The 27,903-nt window shown below is 41.8% G+C and overlaps 2 protein-coding genes across 9 annotated transcripts in view; both read right to left on the reverse strand.

Moving 5' to 3' along the window:
- Positions 1-916: 916 nt before the first annotated feature.
- On the reverse strand, positions 917-8,617 carry smarcb1a (SWI/SNF related BAF chromatin remodeling complex subunit B1a). The gene is made up of 9 exons (XM_006797696.3): positions 8,488-8,617; positions 6,464-6,575; positions 5,850-5,979; positions 5,001-5,138; positions 4,248-4,375; positions 3,996-4,162; positions 3,722-3,912; positions 1,983-2,114; positions 917-1,379 (listed from the first exon to the last, which is right to left on the reverse strand). Exons 1-9 carry the CDS (start codon positions 8,569-8,571, stop codon positions 1,340-1,342), a joined length of 1,122 nt encoding a protein of 373 aa, XP_006797759.1. The 5' UTR covers positions 8,572-8,617; the 3' UTR covers positions 917-1,339.
- Positions 8,618-9,589: 972 nt separating this feature from the next.
- The window catches only part of LOC102776401 (ral guanine nucleotide dissociation stimulator-like), a 60,735-nt gene continuing 42,421 nt past the window's right edge, over positions 9,590-27,903 (reverse strand). For 6 of the 8 annotated variants that reach the window (XM_035910687.2, XM_035910684.2, XM_035910688.2 and 3 more), the window contains exons 3-18: positions 26,950-27,024; positions 24,738-24,967; positions 24,376-24,500; positions 24,027-24,242; positions 23,836-23,939; positions 23,681-23,765; positions 20,084-20,161; positions 19,190-19,276; positions 19,042-19,074; positions 18,817-18,938; positions 18,146-18,241; positions 17,857-18,061; positions 16,611-16,685; positions 15,969-16,235; positions 14,815-14,929; positions 9,590-14,488 (exon numbers count right to left, since the gene is read on the reverse strand). In XM_035910687.2, coding sequence (XP_035766580.2) covers positions 14,313-14,488; positions 14,815-14,929; positions 15,969-16,235; positions 16,611-16,685; positions 17,857-18,061; positions 18,146-18,241; positions 18,817-18,938; positions 19,042-19,074; positions 19,190-19,276; positions 20,084-20,161; positions 23,681-23,765; positions 23,836-23,939; positions 24,027-24,242; positions 24,376-24,500; positions 24,738-24,967; positions 26,950-27,024 — 2,089 coding nt within the window. In that variant the 3' untranslated portion in view covers positions 9,590-14,312. The remainder of the gene's footprint in view (positions 14,489-14,814; positions 14,930-15,968; positions 16,236-16,610; positions 16,686-17,856; positions 18,062-18,145; positions 18,242-18,816; positions 18,939-19,041; positions 19,075-19,189; positions 19,277-20,083; positions 20,162-23,680; positions 23,766-23,835; positions 23,940-24,026; positions 24,243-24,375; positions 24,501-24,737; positions 24,968-26,949; positions 27,025-27,903) is intronic. The other 2 variants (XM_006797697.3, XM_035910683.2) reach the window with 2 other exon arrangements.

Consider the following 27,903-nt stretch of genomic DNA (forward strand, 5'->3'; position numbering starts at 1 on the left):
ATGTAGTTTTTTACCATCAGGGCCTCATGAGCCTATACTGGTGTTTTTAAAAATGTTTGACTTTATGACTTTCTGTGTCGTTTCTGGGATGCTTAGGACTCATATTGCACTGCTGGAAATAGTTTATTTTGATGCATATGCTGCTTTTTTGAAAAATTGCATTATAATATTTATATTCGTTTTTCCTGCAGTATATAAAAATTGGTGTATTTCAAAAATAAAACTATGAAGGCACTCAAAATGAATTTCCTGTGGTGGGAAACTATTTTGTGCAACTTTTTTGTATTTACAGTTTTGAGGGATAAGCCTCTTAAATTTCTCTAACTAGAAATATATGTTAAAAAAACAAAAACAATTTTCAATTTTTTTGTAGTTTATTACACTTTTTTGCAATTTATGTAATTACTATGCACTTAATGCATACATATTATTATAATTTAGGCTGTAATGGTTGTATTGATGTATACGAACTTGAAATGCTCCCAAAAATGGCTCTACAACATGTAAAAATATAATATAAGCTCTGGTGGACTTGGTTCTATGGTAGGTCTTAAAGGGTTGACTGGAAAACATTTAAGCTACAGTCAATTTGAACTGATTCATAGGGATTTTTTTAGGAATTCTATTTTCTGGGGGGGGACTGGCACCATTCGGCTCCTTTTACCCCTGAAACTCTCCAACAGAGAGCATGCAGGACCCACAGAACGACAATAAAGACATAAATGAGAAGCATGTTGACTTTTTAAGAAGCTGTAATGATCCTTTAAATGATCGCTCGCTCCATCTTTTTAAGGAGACTCAATTAAAGCTGATGCCTGGGAAATTTCAGCTTTATGTAAACCTACAACTAAATAACTTGATTTAATAGCAAAAACAGCAGCAAACTCACTGATAAAGTAAACAGAATACCAAGTGCTTTATTGTTTTTTGTCTTTTTATTACTATTTTTTAAGAATTATTAAAATGTACAAAAAAAGACAACAAACACAACATAATATATTATCTGAGACTGGTGGGGTGTGTGTTTCCCTCCCTCTGTGGTCAGGTAAAGACAGTCAGTGGTCAAAGTGAGAGAGCAGCTTCTCCACGCTGAGTGTCAAAGGGAAACAAAGGAGGCGAATTTCCTACCAGGGTCTTTGCCAAACTGAACAGAATATCAATATTAATCATAAAAAATAACAACAACATGGGGAACAGCTGACGGAGGTCCGGGCAGAGCAGGAAAACCCTCCATCCTGTGACGGAGGAGCTTCTTCACGGCCGATGTTGCAAACTGAGATGATGTCATACCGCGATGGTGTGAGCGCCGTTCCAGTAGGGGGCACCAGTGCTGCTTTGTTTACCACGCAGGAGCCGTGTTCGCGAGTCGCCTCATTCGCCTGTGCAGCAAAGAAGAACAGAGCATCAGTGGAGGCATCCAAAAAGGTTTTTGTTTAATCCACACTTCTTTTTCTCAAAACAGAGAAATAAAATATTCACATTTAGAATAATTTGGCTGAAATTCAACCATCAGTGAAAAGTTTTTCAAGCAAGACACTCGAAGACAAACGTGAGGGTTAAAGCGACCTTGTATTCATGTAAGAAACCACCATTAAAAGCTGGGACCGTTAATGGCTGCAAGATATTCTTAACAAGTTAAAATGTAAAAAATAAATAAATAAATAAATACTAGCATTTAAGCTTTGCTAAGTTTTAATGGAAAAACTACGCTCAACATCAGGACTTCTGATTCCTCTCTGGATCATTTGGTGTTTTGGTTTAATCCCTGAGGTGTATTTTCAGGCTGATCCTGGCCAACGTTAGCCTCCATGATAACAGGGTCAGAATCCAAACTATCGGATGTAGTGATGTCTCGTTTTCAGTTGATGAGGTTGGATCATTCATCCACGTTCTGGAGTTTATTTGATTCAGTTTATCAGCAGACTCCTTTTTTTTCTCTCCAGCTAATCAAATAATGATTTAAAATAACAGGCCACACCCACCTTGTGTTTCTGTCCTGGTCTCTGATCTTCTTCTCCATCTCTGCGTCTGTCAGCGTCTCCAGCAGGGGGCACCACTGGTCAGCATCACCTGTGTTTCTGATTGCTATCTCCACTGTGGGCAGAGGGTTTTCACTGCAAAAGAAAAACCAACAGAGACTTTAATTCAGTTTCCTTTACTAAAACGACCGCTTCCTGCTGCAGCTCAGTCTGTGATGTCATTGAGTTTAAATGTTTTCCAGTCATGAGGTTGAAAGACGAGCACCAGACACAGTTTCCGTTACACCAACTAAATACAGTTTTCTGCAGCTACGATGTTTGTCATGTTTTTGATCATGAAACAAATAACATTCCTGACTTTGCAGACATTTTAAAAACATCACAAGAAGTCGAAAACTGATGTAGAAACAAGCGTGAGAAGATGAGGCACCGAAACGGCCTGAACTCGTGTTTTTGTAACTGTTGACCGCCGTCGTGAGCAAACGCTGGCAGAAGCAGCTCGTTACCACACTCCCTGAACTCTGTTCAGTGTGACTCTTCTTTGCACTGTTTGAAGTGAAAACACTTCATCAATCACTCTTCGTTGCCATGAAAGAAGCAGCAAAACAAACGGTCCTAAAGTAGTTCTGTCACAGCTGAAGTCCAGCTGTGACAGAGATCAGCGCTGCCGTCTGGGTTTCAAACATTTCATCACTTCTCGTCTGACGGCAGCAGACAGGCGGCGACATTTCAGCCGAGGGCAGAGGAAACGCACCCACCCAAAGAGACCCGAATCCAAAACCCTTCCACTTCTGACCGGTCAAAGGTCGCAGCCAGATGGCCACTGCACCAACAGCAAACACACACCCAAAAATTTCAACACTATCTGCTGCTCGGGGTTTCTGCAAGTTCAGAGTTGAACTAAAGACTTTCAAATATCAGAAAATAAATGTAATACTTGTAACGATGATAACTCATGAATTCACTCAAACTCATCCAGTAAGTGCACATCGTTGCTGTGCAGGGTTTCCTAGCATTCAACTGCACAAAATAACACTGTTGAAAGGGTACGCATACATATTGGCCACGAGCTGCAGGCAGCCTGGATACCACATTATCAAGGAAGTCCTCAATTTCACGTGTCAGTGTTTGGGGAATTTTATTCACTGCTCCTCTGAATTTAAGGGAATTTAACTGTCAGGAGGTCAAAATGACACTACAGCCTATAACACAGTATAACATCATGTTATTGTTTTTCCCATAAATTGTATTAAATGACATACCAATTAAATTTTGAAGGAAAGGTGTCGTTTTACCAGCTCACTATAGTCTTTTCAGTTTTATATTATGTTTTCTGCACATTTCCACCTCTATATTTTTTATCCTTTGACTTAACTACAGCAGCTTTGCATGAGTCACATACTGACTCAGTCTGAAGCCTCACAGGGGATACTTATACATACCTCAGGGTTCTGTAAGTAATTAATAAGTAAAGAAAGGCATATCCTTATCTCCTGAACTGGATCGAAATCATCTTTAAATCCAAGTCGGGTGAATTGGCGTTTACAACATTTAGCTTTCAATGAAGGCTCTGTGATGCCACGCCTCACATCCTCAGCTCATGGATGCGTAATGTTCAGCAGATTAAAATCATTTTATCAAACTATTAGACAGATATTTATTAAATACCAAAACTAATTATTTCTCCCACAAATCTTCTGTTGCTTTCTCGCCTTGCTCAGACTGCCTCTGTGATCCCGTACCTGAAGGCGTACGTCCTCTGGTGCCAGCTCAGCTGACCGCGGATGCTGTAGGCGATGGTAGTGACAAACTCCCCGCCGAGGCCGAGCTCGGAGCAAAGCTTCAGGGCAAACTTCTCTGGAGAGTTCTCCCTCTCAGACATGTCCCACTCAAACTGGTCCACCAGAGAGATGTTCCCAACGTGGATGTTAAGCTGGAACAAGAAGAGAAGAAGACTGGGTAAACTTTTCTGTGCTACAGGTATGAACATGTCCGTTTACGTGGAGTGAGCATCACCTTGATTATCACCCTCTGGTCTGTCTGGTCCTCCAGGAGGCTGTCTGTGGGATAAGACTCGATCTGCTGTCGGATGGCGGAGGCGATGGCGGGGACGAAGGCCAGCGGGTTGAGGTCCAAGTCGTCACACAGGATCTCAGCGAACATCTCGGGTGAAATGAGCTTCTCTGTAAATTCCAGGAAAGGAGAACAAGTTTATAGTCTTGTGCTGACTTACTAAATTTCCAAGCTGAGAGGATGTGGTGACGTTACCGTTCATATTCCAGGTGAACGCATCCCTGAGCTTCTGCCCCTCAATCTCCATGTCCAGGCGGATCGGAACGAGCACTTCGGACTGAGTGGCATTTTCATGGATCACTGCTGGATCGTGGTCATCAAAGCTGGGAAAGAACCACCCCAAGAAATAAGAAATTATAACCAAAAAAAATAAAAATCAACAGTTAAATATCCGGATGGTCTGAAAGATATAAATGATAGAATTTATTTTATTTTTAAACATAAAACTTTTATCTGTAAGTTAGTCTTTGCTCTAAAATTTAGTTCGTTAGATCTGCTTCTGTGTGCAACGACATCAAGCACTGAAGATGCAAATTCAATATTATTAGAAATTATTCATAACAGATATTAAAATAAGAAAACGTTTCATTAAATATAACAAAACTTTAAACAGAAAAATCACCCTTCTTATCCTTTTCATCAATCAGCACAAGTCAAATGTACCAAAAATAAAAATAAATGCATGTTTTCACATTATTGGAAATACATCATTTAAAATCTGTTTTAATCTGTCTCACAATTATTTATGTTCCTTTTTAAATGACCTGTATTTGACAGATACAATCAAAGATATTAAGAAGGAATCCCATTATTATTATTATTAATAAAACGTAGAAACTTTAGCCAGAGATCCACAGTATAACATCTTCTACTGGAGAGAATGTGTGTTGACTTTCGTGCACTGCAACACTAAATGCTCTTCAGTCTCTCCAACAGCTCGATGCTCACCACAGGGGGAAGGTCCTCTTCTTGTCCCGGCCCAGTCGGCTGCGGTTGATGGTGGTGGAGCAGGGCACGGCGTCCAGATGATGGGAACTGTTGGGCAGCGTGGGAACCCACTGACTGTTCCTCTTTGCCTTCTGTTCCCTGGCGGGAGACAAACACAGAGAGATTAGGATCTAAAGTAAATAAAGTGCGATGTTATGTATTTAATGGAGTCTCTGGAATTGACTCCTATCCGGGAGGCCTGGAAAGGGTTAGCCTAAATGGAGCTTTAGGACTCGACTGTCCTTGAGGCCTTTTAGCAGACAAAACAAATGACAGCTCTAGCTCCTTGTTGACTACATTTTCTTATCTGCAGGGTTAAGGCAGGAGGAGGTGGATGAAACTCTGTAAGAGCACAGCTTCACGAGTGGATCAGCATACCTGGTGCAGCACATCTTTATTAAAACGCAGCAAAAAAACAGTGAAAAAGCTAATATGACAGAAGTGCCAGCACTTCCTCTAACAGCCACTTTCGGATGGCTTCAAAAGTGAATCAGTCAAAGGATTATCATGTTAAAAGAATAAGATAGCATGTTTACAGCCAGTGTTCTTGGTCTCTCCGGATAGTTTCGCTCTCCTCTCCTCTTTTAATGCAATTGTTTGTTGTTTCCTTAATAGATATTAAGGTGTTATTCACACATTTATGTATTTATGTCCACACGATTCACCCAAAACATAATCTATATTTTTGTGTTTTTATCTACATGACTGAAAACAGATCTCTCATCTCTAACAAATAAATAATTAAAATTATAATGACACACAGTAGGGGATGTTGTCCTGTTTTGTAAATTTTATAAGTAATGGGGGTACCTGAGGTAGGCGGGGGGCTCAGTGCTGATAGAAACCGCTTTGTACTTTTCGTCATTTCCTTCAAGTATCTCCTCGACCTCCGAAGCCTTCAGCAGGGTCACGCTGGTGGCCAGTTGAGTGTAGCCATGATCTGAATGAGAAGAAAGAGGTCGTTCAAATCAACAAAGAAGCAGCAGCCAATGGACTGAAGGTGGGATTGAGCGGAACAAATAAAACAATGTGTCAGATTACATAACCTTCACCACATCTGTAAATAAAAAAAGATTAAAATCTGTAATTCTGCAAAAGCAAACGGATGAACATGAACACTTCTGACATTTAAATGAGTTATTGTTGGAAAACTGTCACCATCAAGGTACTGATCCTGTCATAAATCCTTTTGTGGGCAAAATCACGTTCAATGCAAGAAAGATTAAATGACATAAGTGTCACTTTATTTCAGTTTAGACAAATTATGAGTGCTGTGAGAATAAAATAAAATGTAAGCAGAAGTTCAGCTTCGTTGACTCAGACTCTTTGTGTTCTACCTCTTCAGTGCCCCCTGCTGGACTGCAAGCAATTTCTGTATAATTCTGGAAAGACCCTCAGAGGAAACAGAGCTGTTCTCTACTGACCGTGTGATGACTCCACGATTTTCTTTCGTTCTTCTACCGATGCCAGTTTTCTCCATAATGACGGGTACCTTTTATACAGGGAACCTCTAAACATGCGAAGGTAGTTTCCCACCTGGACAAACAAAGACATGGACAAGGAGATCATGAAGAGAATCTCAATAACAAGTTCGCACATTTAGGTAATTTCTTACTATAAAAAAAAAAAACAACGTTTTTTTTGTATTGTAGTGTATTTTGTATATTTTATACTTTTTATGGGGAATATATTCCATATAGGTGTCTTCGGGTTGTTCATATGCCAGAGTAAAGCCAAACCAAAAGAGATTCAGGCCTCATTATTGCTCAACAGTGCAAAAGTAAATGTAGCAGCAGGAAATGGACTGTTTCGATTTATTCTCCAACCAGAAACCACAGGTAGAAATGATGATGCTCTCTCACTCAGCATAACACTGAGGTGTATATGTATGTTACTGGGATTTGTAATGGCATGTTTCCTACTTCTACAGATGTTTTTATTTTTATTTTTTTTGTTTTTGTTTATAAACGGGAATTGGCTCATGTCTGTGTGCCAGAACCTAAAAGGAAGTGTAAAACACAGGAAGGCAGCCATATGGTGATATAAGATATTGACAACTAATACACTTTTTGCATTCAAATAATTTAAAACCATTGGCTAACAAAGGAATAGATAACAGAGACTGTCTTGATGCATGCTCAATCATCCAGGTAAGTAGATCCCAAAAGGTTGATTCTGTTCAACTGGACGTAGCGTTTTCAGTGGGAGAAACATTTCGTCACTCACCTCACAGCCCATTGGTGATTCAGTGGGCTGATTTTAGTTATTGTGCAAATGTGCGGTTTATACGTTTGGGGAAACCTGCAGTCAGCTGAGACTGAAGAAGTCACTTGGATGAGTGACGAAACATTTCTCCAACTAAAAACACTACGTCCACATGAACAGAATCAACCTTTTGAGACATAACAGAGACAGTATTCGTTTGATAAACACAATTTTTTTTCAGCAACAGATTCCTTCAACCTTGCTGTCTGAGGGAACGTTACAGGAGGTCATTCCTTCCTGCTGCTAACAGACATATGACAACTCAATTTCCCTCTGGGATTTATAAAGTCTCTCTGATTCTCATTGTGAAATGCAATCATTAAATGAAATGACAGCCCCATTCTGTCATTTTAGACACCAAACTGTCATGATCCCTAAATATGTAAATATTAAATTCAATCAGGACTGTTGATTGACTGACAATTAGTAGTTACACCACTTCTCTGGATATTTTTTTGTCATTTATGCCCTCCATTTGTGCCAGGAAAACAAATATGCATTATCAACAGCTGCTTTTTTTCAGCCTACAATGTGCATGTTAAAAACACATTTTTAAAGGCCAGTGAAGTGCTGCTTGTTTCATGAATGCAGAAAAATCTTAAGCTTCCAGAACAAACTTGCAACTGTTCATGAAGATGTTTCTAGCTAAAAGCTGGAAATGTAGGATGTAGGAAAGTACTGGAAAACACCTGCCCTGCCAACAATGAGCCCTACAATTTTACAACGGTGCGACGTTCATTTAAGCTACGTAACTCCGAACAGACCAACAAACCCGTAAGAACACTGTGAAGTGCCAGGTGATACACCATCTTGAATTACAGAACCAGAAACGACACAAATCGAGTAAAATGACCTCTTTTGTTATATTAAACACCGCTAACTACCCAGCTGATTACTAGCAGTTCGGGAGCAGAAACCGAGCAAACATCCGGGTGCAAGTTTTCAAGTCAAATGTCAATCTGAAACACCAGAACATAGGTGGACTTTCTTCCCCGGTGGTAAGGTTCTAAAATTATTTAGCAACAGATCTGAAATCAATGAATGAGCTTCAGCGCTACTGGCGTCGTTAGCTAAACTATGCTAGGCTAAGCTAACAGATTGGTCACCAGATTAAACGAGGCATTATCCGTTCAAACGCGTAAATATTTACAACAACAGACTGTCGAATACGTTAAATACTGACCTCCGATCCGATCATGTAATAGTCTCCATCCTCCTCGAGCTGAAATTTTACCGGTTTTTGTCCAAACGTTTTGCTCAGCGCCATACTGAAATAACAAAGCTCTGTGCCACTGCGCAGGCGCACGTGACGACGAGCTCGTTCTGTCCCAGTTAGATGACGTAGAACATATGCGTCGAGCAGCCTATTTGAATTTTTTTTATGTTTAGTGAGACAGTTTAAACAGCTCTGTATGGGGGTCACCGCATCGCAAATCATCCCAAAAACACAAAAATAAATGAGATAATATTTTCCATTGACATGCTATGAAAATGCTACATCTTACAAAAGAAGACCCTAAATATGACCATGCTGATAATCATACCTCCTGTATCTTACACAGGAGTTCATGTTTAGCATTTTTGAGTGTGTTAAACAGCTTTATTACATCAGTCCATGATTTCCAGTTTGAGGTGACACATGTAGAAAGCACTCAGGTGTGTCTCAACAAAGAGGACACAAACACCTCATACTAGCTGTCAGCATGGTGGTGGAGGGCTAATGACTTAGGCTAGTTTTGCTACCACGGGCCCGGGGCCCCTTACAGTCTTTGAGTCAACCATTAACTCCTCTGTATGAAATGCCATCTTTGCACAGCAGCAAATCTACAACACAATGGCTGAAAAAGGAAAGAATTAAGGGGTTGCAACGGCTCAGGCCACACCTCAACCTGACTGAAATGCTGTGGTGGGAACTTAAGAAAGTTATAAAAAAGAGCGGGCCAAAATTCCTTCACAATGTGAGAGATGGATAGTCATTTAGGAGATAAGGTCTTAAAGTTATCGCTGCTACAGGAGGTTCAACAAGTTACTGAAGTTTTTCCACACAGTGCTTCTAGATTTTGGCTTCATTATCGTTAAATAGAATTTGACATGATGTAATATGTTGGTCATCAAAAGCTCTGTTTACCTCAAGTTTAATACCCAGTAAGGGCCAGATCAGTTTTATGTTCCGATACCTAAAAATCGACCAAGGATGTACTGTTTTAAAAAAACAAACCAAAGAAATCATGAAAGTTTATAGAGGTTCTCCTTAAAAATAAGCACAGAAGAGACACAGAAAGTCCTTTTACTTTTATAAACTTAATGTTTATTCATATATACATGAATATATTAATCTATAACCAAGAAAGGAGAGAATGTACAATGCAAAACAAAATCTTTATATACAAATTAATAAATAAACAAAGACAATCAAGGACAGTTTCTGTTTTCTACACAGGTTTTGTGTTCTTGGGGAAAGTAAAACAAAGAAGCAGTTAGAAAAAGTTCTGAAATCTTTTTGTTAAAATGGGAAATGGCACCCGAGCACAGTTCAGGGAACAAAATAAAAAAATTAAAATAGACACACACACATACACACACACACACACACCACACCAGCTGGTTTCCAGTTTGTTGTATTTTTTCTCCTTGTAAACGCAGCTTTTTTTCTTCTTTTTTTTGTTCAAGCTCGCACACAATCAGGTCAAATCACAAAAAGGTATGTCACTGTCAGCACGGGCTACGACGAAACACAGACTGGTCCATCACGTCAACCTCACCAGCACAGAAACGCTCGCAGGGTCAGGAAGTTTGTCCCAAAGGTCCGCGCGCTTACACAAAGAGATGGAGCTGCTGCAGAAAACCTGCTTTCCGATTACTTCAAACATCCAGAAAAAACAGGACTCAAAGTGTGAAAGTTTCATTCCAACCAAACAGTACAGAGAAGGAACTGATGCTGCATTCAGGTCACGTTTGGAAAAGTGAAACTCTAAGGCTGGGGATGTTCTGTTTTGCTTATTGTCAGCCGAATGTGGATTTATGTGAAGGGGGAAATGGTTCAGAAGCAGACTAACACTTGAACGTTTTGATCTTTTCAGTGAAAGATGTTGACAGTAAGACAAATAGTGATTATAACACAGCGTTATTGTTTATAAAAATGATTGTTTTTGTCAGATTTGTTCTCTCATTTATATTTATGTAACCAATTACTGACATGTAGGAGACAATAAAACTATTTTTCACAGAGATAGCGTGAAATTTTCAAGGTCCTGTTGTGTAAAGAGAAAGGGAAAAGGCTGCATGTTGCACTGATTGGCTTGGATGATATTACAACAATAGGTTGGTTAGCACCATTGCCTCACAGCAACAAGGTCCTGGGTTTGAATCCACTGACCGGCCAGACCCTGTGCCTTCGTGGGCTCTCTACGGGTACTCTGGCTTCCTCCCACTGTTTGCATGTTCAGTTAATTTGTGTCTCTAAATTGGCTGCAGGTGCGACTGTGAGCGTCAATGATTATCCATCTGTTAGCCGACAAACTGGCGACCTGTCCAGGGTGTACCCCGTCTCCCCCTCTATGTTAGCTGCGATAGGCTCCAGCGACCCTGATAGATAACCAGAAAAGAATGGATAAAAATCCCAACAGCATGAGGTAAAAAAGAACAGATGCTGCTGTGACTATGCTGAGTTGAGGCCATGGAACACATGAAAATGCCATCAGACGCAGTCGACGAGTGAAATATTCAAATATATGTTGCTAGTTTTGGTTTTAGAAGAAGCTGTGTACTATTTTCCTCTGGGAAGTTGAGGCTAAAGAGGTAAGACTTCACTTGAGGTCAGGTCAGCTCACTAACAAAGTGTAAGCGGGTCCTCTGCAAGTTACAAACTGCTTAGATGAAAGAAAAAGTTAAACTTATTCCAAAAGTGGCAAAACTGCAGTTCCTTTATTGGCCACTTGGGGCTGACCCAATTTCATTCGCATAGAAATGCCAGTTTTGTAGCTGTTTTTATTACTATAAATTGGTCATAAGATCTCAAAGTCTGGTGTGACACGTCGTGTAATCCAGCCTGTGATGTTTGGTTGGAATAAAAGATTCAGACATGCCAAACAAAGATTTTAAAACATGAAAAACATTTTCATGAAAGTGCAGTTTTTACGTCAGCGCCTGACAAACACGTCTGCTTCAAGTTTCTCGGACAACAGTCTCCACAGGGAAATGGGTCCACACTTTTTTTTTTTTCCATAGTGTTCTCCCTTTTTTTTCTTCTAGAAAACAACAGTAAACAAACAAACTGTGAAAAGGCAGAGGACCCGTCTGTTCAACCTTTTTCTGTCTTTACATGTTTTGTTTTGTTTTTTTTGGCACATGTAGGGTCAAGCCTGCCGCCTTTGCTGCTCGCCTGAGCGATGAGCAAAGGGCGGATGTTCACTACGACATCATTAGAAGGGAATGAGACGTTTGGGTTCACAGTGCTCGACAGGACGCGCCGATCAACAGGCAGAGAGGGCAGAGTGAAAGGGTCGAAGGTCACAGTGTTCAACAGCGAAGGATTTCACGCCACAGCGGTAACAAACAACACCCACGACAGCCGGACGCCGTGCCTCCAGCTCATCACCATATTGCTATCACTCTTTTTTTTTTTTAAACAGGCGTTTCATTCATTTGATCGTTTGTACGTGACCTTCATGCAGATGAAAAAACAAACAAAAACAACAAAAAAGGCAAAACATGGTCGCAGCACAGGCCAGATGTTTTGTTGTTGTGGCGATATTAATAACACATCAGGAAAAAGTCCAACCTCAGATTTTAGTGTGTTTCCGATGACTTTTGTTTTTAAATTTCCCATTTCCTCCACTTCCCAGAATGCTTTGCAACAGATTTTGATGTTTTCTTTTCACCAGTGTGAAAGAAGACAGACATACTCTGATGTCATTTATTGTATCTAATTGCCAGCAGTGGGCGACGCCTGCAGCTGCAAATAGACTTCTATTACAGAAAATGACCACACTACTCACATGACCTATGACCTCAGGAAACAGTTTCCTCTTAAGTTTATGGTCTCAATTGTTAGATTCAAGTATTAGTGAATATAATATTGTGTAAGTCTTTGGAAACCATGGTCCCCATTAGAGGTGGTTGTCATTCCCTAGCCTATGACGGCGTCTCTTAGTCTCTACCGATGGCTCGTTACAGTGGGTATGTCCATCTTTAGTATACAGTTTATGTTTATCTCCTCTGGACCGCTTTTTATTAGATCTGGCAAATGTTCTTGGTTAAGCCACATCAGTCTGGCATCGGTTTAGCTGTGATCAGATGTATTTCTGCTGTAAGAAACAACTCAGCTTTGTCATTTAGCACCTGCGGAAATGAAGGAAATACCAACCACAAATACTTGAAGCAAGTCACCAAAAATTGCTTGTTAAAAAACCAGCGCTGAGTGTGTTTAAGGTTGGATTTTTACCTTTAAAGGAACAGAGAGCATAAAGAGAAGAGTTTGTTCCCCCGTGTTGAGTCTGGCAGCGTCACCGTCCTTCGCCTGGGCGCCTACGCACGAAACATTCAGGAGCTCTTCTGTACGCTAACAGGAACAGAGAACCTAAAAATTATCCAAAGCTACTTTCGCCCCCCCACATGTACTGTTAGAGCCCAGAGCGGAAAGACTCTGCTGCCATCACAGACACGTAAAAACCCCAGATGATACCGCAGCGCTCACCTGGCCCGTCATGGCACATTTGGAAACTGATGGTTATGAAAGCCGAGCCGCCATGTTGGAAGCACAGCTAAAACAGAGAGTATCGACTCTTCCGGGCGGAGCGGCCCTTTTTACTTATTATTTCTGTAATGCCTCGTGTCCCTCAGACGTTTCTGTGTTCCTACATGGCGGCTGGCGGTCAGTCGGAAGAGAAAAAACAAAAACGTGAGGTGCAGCTCATTATGACGTCTTCAGAAAGATAAGTAGCAGCACCGTATCAAAGAGAGAGATGCAAACAAATGTACAAAGAGAAAAGAACAAAGCGTCGAGTCTGTTAACAAAATCTCGTGGTCCGTTTGAAAAGAATATACTGCACAGATGGTGTTAATCGATATATACACTCAGTTTTTTTGTGTCTTGTTCTCAGCTCATGTTTCTGTCCCACTCTGTGGCATCCTTCTCCATGTAGTGGTTACGATTCATTAATTAATAATAATAATAACAATAATAATAAAAAGAAAACAGTGGCATGTGATTCATGGCTGCGCCCACTGGTTTTGACACCACGTCTCTGTTTCAGGCCACGTGACCTTTTATTTTTGTGTATGTGTAACATGGCAGCGTTCAGGAGTTTATAGAGTCCAGATCTCTCCACGCTCGCGTCAGCGTCGCTGGTGTTAAAATGCTGAGGCGGCAGAGAGCGAAACCTTCAAGTGCTGCAGTCCTGCAGGCACTGTCGACATCAGGGACCACCGGGGCAAAAGCGGTGGCGGCGGTGCGCTTGAAACAAAAGCTCCCTGAAAAAGTAGAATCACATTCAGACACCTTTCTGTCCGTTAGTGTTTGCTCCACGCAGGAGGGTGCGAGCATGAAGAGCGCAGAGTGATCACACAGGGGTGAGGCTCTGCAACATGGTTTAAAAAAACAGGGGAAAAAAAGTGTTTTTGTCGAAGGTGCAGAAACGACTGATCTGACCAACTGATGTTAAGATGTAAACAGCTGTAAACGAAACGTAAAAGGACCGGGAGATCTGATGCTTTTCCATGAGCCGGCTGAAGCAGCCAACACGCCTCGTTTGTTTCCCCCACAAACGTGTCCTTCAGCCTTTTAACGTCCTCTCAGGGTCCCGACGACGCGACAGTTAAGTGTTAAGGTGCTCCTCTGCTTCCCAAGGTGCGCTTGGTCGTTCCTCCTCTTGCATGTCCAGTTTTTGTCTGAACAAAAACTCAAGCACCTGAGCAGAAGCTGACGAGCAGAGGCCAGAGAAGGTGATCGAGGACGAGGAAGAGGGTGAGTGGAGGAGGAGGAGGAGGAGGAGGAGGGAGGAAGTCTCCTCAGAAAATCCCTTTGGCGATTTTCAGTCCCTTCTGTTTCATGCGAGGCAGCGTCGAACTGGCCACGTTCTTGGCCCGCATGGGCCGTGCCAAGCCGCGCTTTTTCAGCACAAAGTCATAATTGGCAGTGGAGTTCATGGCGTAGAAGACGTTGGCGTTGTCCGGGATCCGGAGCTCTGCAGGACGAGGTCAGGAAGAGAGAAACAACAAGTGGTGATTAACGAGTTCAAGCAGTGATATTCTCAGGGGACATGAAAGAAAATCAATTCTTTATCTTTCACCACATGAGAAACTGTAAATATATGTCAACACATCGGCCATTAAATTCATTTTAAATTAACAACAATTAAGACAAAACACATACAGTTACATGTGTACTATTAATTACTCTCTCAGATTTTTATGGAAAATGTGTATCACGAACTTGTATCATAAAAGCAGCGTAACATTAAATTCACTGCTAAAAACTAATAATGAACACATGAAACAAAGAAATGATCACCTTTGTCCTCAGAGATTTTCTGCATGAGTTCGTATTCCTCGGTCTTCTCTCGCTCCAGATTGTGTTTGATCATGGCCTTCCTGATCACCGCCGGAGTCTTGTCCTGACTCGTCACCTGAATCGCAGACAGAACATCAACATCTGTTCCTAACTATTAACCATCACTTTACACACAGAGAAAACTCTGACTTCACTGCCTCTTAACCCTTTAAGACCTACCATAGAACCAAGTCCACCAGAGCTTATATTATATTTTTACATGTTGTAGAGCCATTTTTGGGAGCATTTCAAGTTGCTATACATCAATACAACCATTACAGAGATTTTAATAATATGTCTGCATTAAGTGCATAGTAATTACATAAATTGCAAAAAAGTGCAATAAACTACAAAACAATTGAAAATCGTTTTTGTTTTTTTAACATATATTTCTAGTTAGAGAAATTTAAGAGGCTTATCCCTCAAAACTGTAAATACAAAAAAGTTGCACAAAATAGTTTCCCACCACAGGAAATTCATTTTGAGTGTCTTCATAGTTTTATTTTTGAAATACACCAATTTTTATATACTGCAGGAAAAACAAAAATAAATATTATAGTGCAAATTTGCTAAAAAGCAGCATATGGATCAAAATAAACTATTTCCAGCAGTGCAATATGAGTCCTAAGCATCCCAGAAACGACACAGAAAGTCATAAAGTCAAAGATAACTTTTAAAAACACCAGTATAGGCTCATGAGGCCCTGATGGTAAAAAAAACTACATTTCCGCGAAAATGACGTCACTTCCAGTTTCGGGCAGGTAATGGCGGACATGCGATAGTTCACGCTGACGTCTAATCCAACGTAGGAAGTGTTACAAACAGCTGATCGGATCGGCAAAGCGTGTTTCTGGAATATTATGTTTTTGTTGCTGCAAGCGCTTTTTATGCAGTTTTTGCAAAGCTATATGTGGAAGGAAACTGTGACCGAGGACAAGCTGATGGCATAAGATGTAAGTACAACTTCTCCGGTTTCATATGCAAAAAAAATTATTGCGCTAGCTTACGTGGTTGCAGTGCTACCTGGATTTAAAAGTAGTTGCACAAAACGGAGCGTGCTGCTCTGACCGGTTTTAAAGGGTTAAAAAGCCTGAAAGCTGTTTTTCTGCCCTCACCAGGATGCTCTTATACATGTTCCCGTTCTCCACGTCCAGGCTGACCCTGATGATGCAGCAGTCGTCCACCTGCTGGTTGTACAACGGCAGCGACAGAGTCGAGTAGTTCGACACGGCCGACACCGAGCGTTTGTGTGAGCGCGAGGCCGACAACGGGGTGGAGGAGGAGACGGAGGAGGAGGAGGCGCTGCTGGAGCCGGAGGCTGAACCAGAGCTCGAGCCCATCCCGGACGTGTCCAGAGACGACAGAGACGTACATTCCCAGAACTGAAAGGTTATCAGAGGGAGAGGTTAGTGGGAGAGGCTGAAAAATGAAGCCAATGCTGAAATAAAAACCTCATGCAGTTCCTCTAAAGACCACTTGAGGCTCCAAAAGCAAGTCAGTCCCCATCAACGCTTCATGTTAAAGTTTCCAACTTTACATGAACATGTTTACAGCTCCAGTAAGCAATTCTGGTATCTGTAGCTAATTTTCTTTTTAATAATAAGGGGAATTATTATTGGACAATTATTACTGAGCAGGTTTGCAGCTTTCTAAATCGAGTACCCCACCCCACCCCACCCTGTCTGGTTTGCAGACAGTCATCCAAGCCATTTCAGGTTTTCAGTGTGAAATGAACAGAAAAACATAGCAGCCGTTACCGTTGAGGTTGTATCTGCAGCTGGAGCTTCTCTTCCCAGTGCTGAGACAGTTAGTTTCACCGAAGGAGTCGACGTCTGGAGGAGGACAAAGGAAAACAAAACAGAACCAGTCATCGCACGGCCCCAGACCACTCTGACACGATGACAGCCATTATTTTTCTCCACACAGGAGACAGGATCACGCTCAAATCAACTGAACTTTAGGTGGGAACAAATGTGCTCTGTGAATAATCCCTGTGACTTAAGGACTTAAGCTCCCAGTGTGGCTGTGCGCTGGGAGTATTTCTAAGTATAACACTGTGGAACTCACGTCTGTTTGTTGTAACTGTGAGTGATCACCAGGGGGCAGCGTGGGCTACTCTTACTTATGTTTGTAGAATTTCAGCATTGAAGTCAAACCGAGCGTTAAACTACATGTTTATAATTCCTAGAGTTCATATCGTCTTGATTTTGAAGGCTATACCTTGGTGTAGTCACAATATCATCTGATTACAGTACAAATGACTACAGGTCCCACCCAGGCCTGGTTTCCTGTTCAGTTTCGGTCCCTTTTTTAATTTTACTGATTTTCTTTCTTGTGTTTACATTTTTCCATTGTCTAAAGCAGCGGTCCCCAACCCCCGGGCCTCGGACCGGTGAGTTGTTTGGTACCGGGCCGCGAGAGTTGAGGCTCAGGTGTGAAATGTATAGTTTTCAGGGTTTTTATCGGTTTTCAGCGTTATTTTGTTATCGTTTTTATCGTTAACTCTGTTTCCCTGGATCTTTTCACGTGTGTTATGAATAAATCTTCTTTTTTTTCGGTACCGGTACTAGTTTTATTTTGCTGTATTTATCCGCAACACCTTAAAGGCCGGTCCGTGAAAATATTGTCGGGCATAAACCGGTCCGTGGTGCAAAAAAGGTTGGTGACTGCTGATCTAAAGTGTTTCCTTGTCTTTATTTCCTTTTGTTTTGTGTGTATTTGCCCTTCATTATCAGACGCTCCTTCTGCCCTGTTTTGAATTTCCGTTTTGTTTTCCCCACTGAAGTTTTCTTGTAGTTTGTAGCAGTTAACATTGTCCAATAAAGGCTCGCCCTTTTTTATTCAGCCTGCTTCCCTGTCCTCCATTTGAGTCCTTCTTTCGAGTTTTATTCTCAAAGTAAAGACTTCAAACATGAGGAAATGTTTCCAGCAGATCCACTGTTGTTTTTTTCCCTCCTCACAAACAGCTGCTTAAAAGAAAATACTATGTGCAGCTTTTTCTACCTTTCTCTCGTGTCCCTCCGGTGAGTCTGACAGGAAGCTGGCGTTCACATCCTCCAGGTCTGATCCGCTCGAGCTGACAGAGGTGACGCTGAGAGCGTCGCCGCTGTCCCCCCCTCCTCCTTGGTACGGCCTGTAGTGCGAGTGGTCGAAGGACTTGGAGTGAGAGCCCGCGGCACTGCTGCAACCGGCCTCCGTCAACTGTCGGCTGCAGATGGCACCGGAACAGGAGGGTTATGAAAATAAGACTGGTGGTCAAGTTTAAAACAACGGCATTAACGCTGCGACTTACTCGCTCCAGCGCTTCATGATTCCTCCGTTCTTCTTGCCTCGGAGCGTGTTGCTCGCCGACTCTGACAGAGGCTCGATCTCACAGGACAGATTGTAGCTGCGGGAACAGGAGGGAGTCAGGACGGCAAGAGAGAAAATGGGAATTCAAAGACATAAACTCAAGGATGAGATAGGATAACACGGTTAGCACCGATAACACTGAGCTGGGTCATTCCACCTGCAGATGTGTAAATCTGGTGGGTTTCACCACTACTTCCATGAATAATTCTGTCATTTTTAATGGTTTTGTATTATTTTAAACCCCTCACCGCCTCCTCTGAAATGATATTTTCACCATTTTCATCAAAACGCACAGATATTTTAATCCTGACGGCAACACTGAGGACAAACTGAATAACCCACGCTTCATGCTGGCAGCCAGTGCTGTGAATCATTTCATAAACTCCTAAAAATCTTGGAACATGTGAACATTTCATGTGTTCCTGCCAAAACTTGAGGGTTTATATATATATATAAATATATATATTAGGTTTTTTTAAAGCACAGCACCAAGTTTTGTTAAATTCCCCTTTTCACTGTCAGAATTAAAGGATGACTGCAGATATCCAACCACCATCAAAACAACAGCCAGATTTCCTGCTTTCCTCCGGGGAGGAGCCTCTGATGACTGACCTCTCTGCCTCGCTGTATTTGTCCACGCCGGCGAACCACTCCCTGAAGTGGCTGTCCTGAGTGAAATTGTAGTTGTTGGAGGCCAGCTGGAGCAGTTTGATCTGAGCGATCACCTCGAACTCCTGCAACAAGAGGGCAGAGCAGAAAAAAGGGTTTGACTTTGGGATTTGGACCGGCAGATTATTTTTGATGATGATTTCAAACAAACAAAAAGAAATAATTCACCTTTCTTCTCTTCTCGAAGTTAATCAGACCACCCTGAAAAAGAAGAAAAGAAATTATTAGCAGTGAAAGAAAATAAAAAATCCAAACCCAGGAAGAGGGTTTAAAATCCAAAAATCATCACAGTAACGACTCCCATCTGACGTCTCACCTCAGTGTAATCCTTCATGGCAGTGTCCATCATCACCAGGTCCGTCAAGAAAGTCCCCAGGTAAGGGATCGTCCCCTGCATCACTCCCTGTTTACGTGGAGATGAACATGCATTTAGAGTGCAAGTGACCATTTTTCTAGAACAACGTTATTTAAACCAGCGCTGCAGGAAAAATTTGATTTTCATCAGTAAGTAGTCCTGCAAACTGCTGCAGAAGTTTAGGCTAATGACTGCTTGTTGAAATTTGTAAGAAAACTTCCAGAAAGCTAAATTTGAAGAGCAGCTGGCAATCCCCCATTCAAAATGTGATTGTACTCCTTAAGTGGATTTGAAGGGGATTTGATATAGAGTACTGGTTGCTTCAGATGTGCCTGTTAGCATAAGAAAAATAAGTAAATGGAGGCTGACTCAGCGCCTGAAGCAGTGCTTTGGTGGAAAAGCATCAAGCAGGTCGCATGTGGTCAAAGGAGCTTGCAAAGAAAAGCGTCTGGACTTCTTTAAGTTGCTTGAAGACGTTTCACCTCTCATCCGAGAAGCTTCTTCAGTTCTAAGGTCAAATGTCCCAGATTTAAACCTAGTAGGAGTTTCCCCCCACAGAGGGACAAAAGGACCCCCTGATGATCCCCTAATCGCCTGAGCCAAGGTGTGAAACTGGGTGTGGGTCCCAATCAGCCAGGGTTTCAGGTGCGCTCTTAGTGGGGGGATACTCCCACTAGGTATAAATCTGGGACTCTCCACCATTTGACCTTAGAACTGAAGAAGCTTCTTGGATGAGAGGAGAAACGTCTTCAAGTAACTTAAAGAAGTCCAGACGCTTTTCTTTGCAAGCTCCTTAGACTACGATGACCTGGATGACTGAGAACCTTCACAGACACAGATAGCATGTGGTCTCACCAGGTCTCTCTGCTGCTGGTGTCTCCTCTGAGCGCGTTTAGGGTTGATTTCTAAAGTTGCAAACTTGGAGGTGCCCTCCTGCAGAATAAACAACACATGATAAGTTTTACTGGATGCTAAAAATCACAAATGTGCAAAATACAGGCCAAACACTAAAAATACCCAACCCTCCTTCCACTACGGCGCAATAAGTGAGTTTTGCTCACTCACTTCTGCAGAAAAACAAACGTCCCTGTGCTACATAATTCAACATCAGACACAGTTTATCCCATATTGTGTTCCTTTAAACGACTTCTGAATACACACATTTCTCCTGTAATATAGTTACATTAATTTTTGTTGTGCATTTCCCAAAACCACGAATTGACAGATAACACACTAAACAATAAAACATATAAACTGAAAGAAAAAGAATCATTCTGACCAGAGATGGGCAGTAACGCGTTACTGTAATCTGATTACTTTTTTCAGGTAACGAGTAAAGTAAGGGATTACTGTTGCAAATACGGTAATTAGATTACCGTTACTTTCCCGTAGGAACGCTGCGAAACCGTATTTTTTTTGCGAGAATGTCTCATGACAGTGACGTAAGCGAGTGCGACGTTCGTGACAACAGCTGTGTGCAGATCAACAATGGATCATATATCGAGTGCGGGAGAGAGTATGAGCGTGCAGCGTTTAAAGCGTGGAAGTACTGACCTTATTTTAAGTTTGATTCCATAAAAAGTGACAAAAACATTAGTGTCCGTTGTGCGTGGGAAGAAAACTTCTTTTTACAGCGAAAAAAACCCTAAACTTCCAAACAAGCACCGAGTAGCTACGACGTAATGGGAAACTCACAGAGAAACTCGCAGAATTGGGCTGAAAGATCTATCGCTTTATCACCTATTCAGGTTGTACATCGTGTTTTTAAAAACTAAGTAACTAAGTAATTAATTACTTTTGAAAATAAGTAATCAGTAAAGTAACGGGATTACTTTTTGGGGAAGTAATCGGTAATTAGTTACTGATTACTTTTTTCAAGTAACTTGACCAACACTGATTCTGACTGACCCAGATCAAAATGCACTCCCTCACTGCTCAGTTTTGGTCTTTTCTAAAATATAATGTTAGGCAACTTTGAACAAAGCTGTAGTCGAGCTACAACATTTAAGATGCAGGTGTTTCAAATGTAGTATTTCCCTGACATCGCTTTAAAACGAGGCTCTGAAGCGAGGACGTCTCATTCCGCCTCGACTCCTTCTTCCTCGTGCCTCGTCTTCGCCTCCTCCGCTCGTATCTCTCGTGGGAGGAACTGAGACCAGGGAGAGGAGTCGAGGACGTGCAATCCAGGAATGAGAAATGACGCACAACTTACAAGCTAACTCAACTCAACTCCAACCTGACACATTCTCCAAGCTTTAGAAACACTATAACTATTTCATTCCTGTCAGTAGCACTCAAACATTTCTGGATTTCTCTCAATAAATGTACATACTCTTCACTCATCGTAATAAGGATGCTATAAAAGAAAGTGTATTTCATTCCCAACTTCTTCTAATCCACATAATTCACACAGCCTGTCGTCCTTCTGGTTTTTAAATCTGCGAGGGAAAAATGAAGCATTTTCCTGTCGATTCCTGTGTAATTAAATACCTCTGATTGATTAATTTCTTCATCTCTTCTTCAAAAATATCAATCAACATTCATGATAAAATGTTAATATACACACACCATGGCATGAAGCTGTAGCAGAACATATAATGATCTTTATATGACTGAAGATACCTGTAGTTTATATACAGCTAATAAAGTTTTAGACATTTTTGTCTTTGGCTTTCCAACACAAATCGAATCTAACCACAGAATGTGTCACACATCTGTTTTCATTGGCTCAAAATATGAGGAGGTTACGGTTCACAGAAAACACATGTGCCGTTTGGTGATTTAAAGCATGTCTAATGCATCCAGCTGGCCTGGAGGTCAGAGACACGCAGGCGGGGCGATTTTTAACCAGGAACCTCCCTTCAAGGATGTTTTTCTCCAAAAGCTTTTTAACCTTCATATACTTCGTTTATGCGTTACAGCAGATTAGATCTTTAAAACCTGTTCTGACATAAAAAATAAAACATCTGCACGACCTCAAAGTAAAAACTGGGAGGAAATCCACCTCCTTGGCGTTCCTTGCGCATTCCTCAGAGTGATGTAATGCCTGGAGGCCTCTGGAGCTTCGTGCAACTCGAGCCAAGCGAGTCGAGTCAACGCGGCCTGGCCCGAGCAGATAGACGGAGGCGACGCCCTGAGGTCTGCTTTTACACATTGGAGCCGTTATCTACACCTGCCAAAGGGTTCCTCCCTGTGACGTCAGCAGGGATTCCCTCAGCGGACGCCGCGGGTGTTAACTAACTCAGCATTACATCAGAAAACGTCTCAGGTTAAAAATAGGTGATAATTCACTCTCTACCTTTACTCTGACTAAGCACAGCAGACTGAACACTAAGAAAGATCACCTTACACAAGGGTCAAGAGGACCTAGTTTGTTCAATTATAAGAACACTGTCATCAAAATCCACCAAAACATCAGTGAATGTGTTGAGACGGGTATATTTTTATATCCCCCTGTGCCTTAGAGATGTATTTTCATCAACGCCTATTGAAATATAAATAAATAAATCACACCATATTCCTCATCACCACGAACTCCCACATACACCGACTGTCCTGCATCGTAGTACATGGTTGTTTTTCAATCCAGTAAATGTCAATATCGTGCATTAGGCAAGAGTTCTGCAATTATTTACAATGATTATGAGCTTTTTCCTAACAATTGAGTCTTTATGAGCGTGCAAATGTCAGAATGTGACACCTTAAAAACGTGTTCATTGTAAAGACAGCGCTGCCGCATAAGTGCAACTAAATCCTGCGATAAAAGCCAAACATCCCTGCTGCTCTTCAGACCTTCTGTTCACAAGCAGCAACCACTCAAAAGCGAGTTGGTGTAAAAGGCGGAGGAATTAAAACAGCTTGTTTCAGACAGAGGATGAATGCAAAGCCCCAGTGCAAGAAAAATAATCCTTATTTTGACCTGTGAATCATGCAAAGCTTCTGTAGTAAAGTCAAAGAGTAAAGACGAGCAGCGGAAAGCACGTGCAGCCTGTTGATCTGTCATCGCATTTCCTGCTCACTCAAATATCTTGAATTAATGAATCAGCTCCTGCTGACCTTCCACTGAATGCGTCAATACGAGCTGCAAAACACCCTGAAGGTGTCAACACGTCTCTGCATTAAACCCACTATATTGCACTAATGATGACAGCAACCTGTCAGCTGCACAGAGCCTGGACATCGTATATGGATCCTGTTGTCCAAAAGTAACAGAACAAGGTGCTCTGATATGCAGGAAGCTTGGCTGCAGCTGTTGTGAGGAAGGATACTGACGGCAAAGGGTCACCTAGCCGTGCATCCTCCCGCCGCCTGCTCAGCTGCCACGTGTCACTGTTATGTAACTCATAAACTGATTTGTCTGCGTATTATTGTGAAGATGGTTTTTCCTTCAGCGGCTAAATACACCTCCTCCGTTTTCACTGTGTTATGTTTACATCTGTTGCTGTGACTCACCTTCACCAGCAGCTCTCGGCTCAGGGAGTAATTGTTGTCATCAGAGAAGATCTCAGACAGCTCGCGGAAGGTTCGGAAACTTTCCCTGTAGGCGGACAAAGAGGTCAGCGCACAACAATCACTCTGCAGAGCCTGCAGGCGGGCACGAAACCTACCGTGACACTTCCTCCCAGGTCCTCTTTAGGCGGTGGATTGCGTTGCACTGCAGGGCGGAGAGGATGGCTCGCAACGAGGAGAAGTTCTTTAGTATTCGACACTCCTGAAAACAGCAATCGTTCAGTCAGAAACAAACCGAAACGGCCTTCGGTCCCAAGTGCACATGAGCTCAGCAAACCAGAAGTCTCACCCGGGCAACTTCTATCCACCTCTCCAGCAGACGGGCTCTCTGGTTGGGCTTCAGTGCCGGGTTGCTCAGGCAGGTGGTGATGACACAGTTGGTGACAGAGTTGAATTGGGCCACGGTGGCTCTGATGGTGGGAGCCAGGTGCTCCTTACCTTTCTTATCCCGCTGAGACCAAATCCCCCCCAGGCAGTGGTAGGGAACCACCTTCTTGAACAGATCCTGAATGGACGCAGAGAAAGAGGGGAGTTAAAATCGATACTTATTTCTAATTTAAAGAGAGGAGGTGCAGATATGATCTTAAGAATCAACACCACCAGGTAACTGTGCTGAAAGGGACAGGGAAGATTCTCACCGCGTCCATGAGCGTGAACTGCTCTGCCACCATGATTGGGTCAAACGACAGGAAACTGAAAGCAGGAAGCTCATCTTCAAAGCCGCTCTCTTCCTGCGTAGCGAAAGGGCAGCCGATGTGTTCCCCTAAAGAGAATAAAAATATATATTTTTCACACAGCTGACTCCACCTGAGCTCAACGTTGACGCAGCTCCTGCACTTTTTCTGAGCAAACACTTTCTTTGTTCTTTACAGCAACAAATATCTCAGTTTGAACTTAAACTGAACATTTAGAGCCTCCTGAAATGTGCACTGGTTTATTCTAACACTTCAGTTTTTATTACTGTGGGACCACCATTCTGGTATGTTAAAGGAGTCCCTGCCTGCTCTGGTGTCCCTCTCTTGTCCTGCCTTCATACCATCAGGATCAGGCTCACACTGCTGTCTTCGGTGGAAGTGGGCCAGCAGGTTGCGGGCACGGCGCTCCAGGTCCGAGCCGAGGAAGTGGAGGTGAAGGTAAGCGAGGAGCTGATGCAGACACTCGTAGTTTGGAGGGCTCCAGAAGTCCTCAGAGTACTGGTCCAGCCACGCGCCCAGGATGGACGAAACAGTGCTGAAACACACAGGAAATAAAATATAAGAAAAGAACCTCACTTATCTGAGGCTGATAATCGACTTGGCTCTGAAGTGGCTTCCTTAGGAAACCCACAAAGCAACAATATGAAAGTAGGGCTGTCACGATTAGTCGACTAGTCACGATTACGTCGACTATCAAAATCGTCGACGACTGATTTAATAGTCGACGCGTCGTTTGAAGCTTTGTAAGATCACAAAAGACGCAGGAATAAGTAGTAGGATTTAAGAGTGTAATAACGGACTGAAACAGAAGATGGCAGCACTGCATGGACAAGGATGCCAGCTGCCGTTAAACCCCGAAGAAGAAGAAGTAGCTGTGTCCCAGCTCAGTTTCCAACAATGGCGGCAGCTAGTTAGTTTTAATATTACTCTTATTATTCTTTCTGGGTCACAAAATAAACTTTTAACATATTTTTCAGGCGAGAATGTAGCTGTGTAAACCTCAAATATCTGCTCAGTTTATCAAGACACCACATATTTTCAAAAGCGCTCCGACGTTTTCGGAGACGTCTGTTACCCACTAGCTCGATAGCTAGCCGGGGGCTAGGCTAACTAGAGCCGTGAGAACACCGGACTCCCGGCAAATCGTTTTCAAACCCACTGCCGTCTTTCACTACTCAGGTTAAACATATAAGTCACTTAGATAACTTAAAAATGTTATTGTTTGGCTTTTTTTTAGTATTTTATTTGTTCCTGAGTAAATCGGTTTGGCTGAGATTAAAGTTATAGTTTTTACACAGCTGAATAAACGTCAAGCAGACAGCTGATTATCAGAAGTGTGAGATGCTCGAGAATATTCTCCGGTGTCCTGTTATATTTTAGATAGCAAGGAGTTTATTAAACTTCACCGAAACAATCTGCAAATTTCATTAAAATTTAACAAACTATCATCTTGTCCTTATTTTTAGTTAGCACATACCTTAAACACTTAAACACTGTAAGCTAATGATAGTTATATAAGAGCAGATGCTGCTGGTGCAATAAGCTGTACGTTGATGATCTGCTTAGTCGACTAATCGCAAAATTAATCGGTGACTAGTCGACTATCAAAATAATGTTTGTGGCAGCCCTGCATGAAAGTAGAAAAACAAAATTTATAGAAAGACATTCTCACATTTTCAATTTTAAGGTATGCTTGAGATAATTATCTACTACAGTATTGTAGTGTTTATCTGAACTGGTGACTCTTATGGTCAGGTTGTTTTTCCATCCTTTGTTATTTCCATTCTTCTGATTCAAACTAAATCTAAACAAATATGGTTTCTGTTACACAAGAGTAAAAAAAAAAGCCCTGTTTTTCTGAATTAATGAGCCATCTTGAAATCCTAAAAGAGCCTCTACTGCTTAAAGCTCGATGTCATTAACATGAATGACCCTCCACTTAGTTTAATACAGCTTTATTTTGGCTTAGATTTGAAACAATGGGACCTCCAGGCAGCTTTGAGTAATACAGCCTTCATTCAGGATATAAGGATGACGCAAATAATGCATAATGCATTATCAGAAAATGCATTCAGGGTCACTACATGGCTACAAGATGGAGGACGTGGTTTTTACTCACAAAATCATGTTCCCAGTACGCGGATTTGAGAATCTGAAGATATCTCATTTATTTAGAAAAAAATTAAAACTGCACAATGTTTCCATGAAGTTTAAAACAACAGCTACCTGAAGTCAATGGGAGCATTTCTCAGAAAACAGCAGCTTGACTTTAAGGATTTAACTAAAGCTCTTTTACAAGAGAATAAGAAAGTGAATAAGTTGTTTATTTTTCTGTGATTTATCACATTTTTAGGGCTGCCTGAACCCAAACAGCCCCCTCAGTCTGACAGGTATCCAGCCACGGGGAAGAAAAGGATCCCTTTAAGCCGGGGAGGAGGGGGGGTTGAGGCTCGGTGCTGTGAATGTACTCTGTGATTAATGTTGGAAGCTCGACACTGAAGGTCGCAGCACGCTTACTTTCTCAGCTCTGTGCAGTCGTCCTGGGAGACTCTGTGTGCTGTGGCTGCAGGCACATTTTGGAGCTTGGCATACCTAAAAACAGAAAGACAAAAAACACCACAGTTTCATTTTATGAACCAAACTAATGAACAAAACAGCCAAAAAACGAAAGAAGCTTCAGTCTGAGTTTTCATGTCAAGGTTTGATGGCTCTCTCTCTCTTTTGTTGTTGTCGTTTTAAAAGCACAGGGGCATTAGTAACAGTATTTTGTAATACTGAGCAATATTTAAAATTATTCTGAACAGAAAAACATGAAACACTCAGAAAATGTCCTGAGGCAAACTTGAACCCCCCTGCAGTAGCCTTCGGCATGTGGGTCACATACGGTGATACTTTTTAACTCATTGAGCCTTACTGTCACCGGCATCTTTTCATTTTTTATTGCCGTTTTATTATCGTATCATATTTATTTTTTACTACATTTTGCTTTGCAGTACAACAATTGTAGCAAAAGCACAGGAGTAGTAAAACTAGTCGTAGATGTAGACCTCTGACCACTGCGCAGGGTCCATCCACTAAGTGCACGATGGCTGTTTTCAGGGGTGTGGTCCTTTTGACTGACAGGTGTCCAGGCGCAGGCAGTTGTCCCGGGACTTATCTCTGTTAATTCACTCACTTAACTGAAATTTTCAACTGTGTGTGCTGTTGGAGCCTTCTGGATAATTTTGCATTGAACAGCTGAATTAACCATGATATCACTCAGGGTACCAGGTTCAGCTTTTTTGAGAGAAATTCTAGTAATTTATAAGTCTGTTAATTAATGTTACGTCAGTCCTCTGTATACAGTGTGTAGGCATGATGGGGTTCATTTACAGTGTGATCATTTTGGTACATTTGGTCCTTTATAATTTTAAGAAATATTCCCTTGTTTCTTGTAATTTGGAGAATTTGTTTCTAAGTAAATTTGCTATT

Source organism: Neolamprologus brichardi, chromosome 12 (genome assembly GCF_056152115.1).
Source record: "Neolamprologus brichardi isolate AB-2024 chromosome 12, ASM5615211v1, whole genome shotgun sequence".
NCBI classification, from domain to species: domain Eukaryota; kingdom Metazoa; phylum Chordata; class Actinopteri; order Cichliformes; family Cichlidae; genus Neolamprologus; species Neolamprologus brichardi.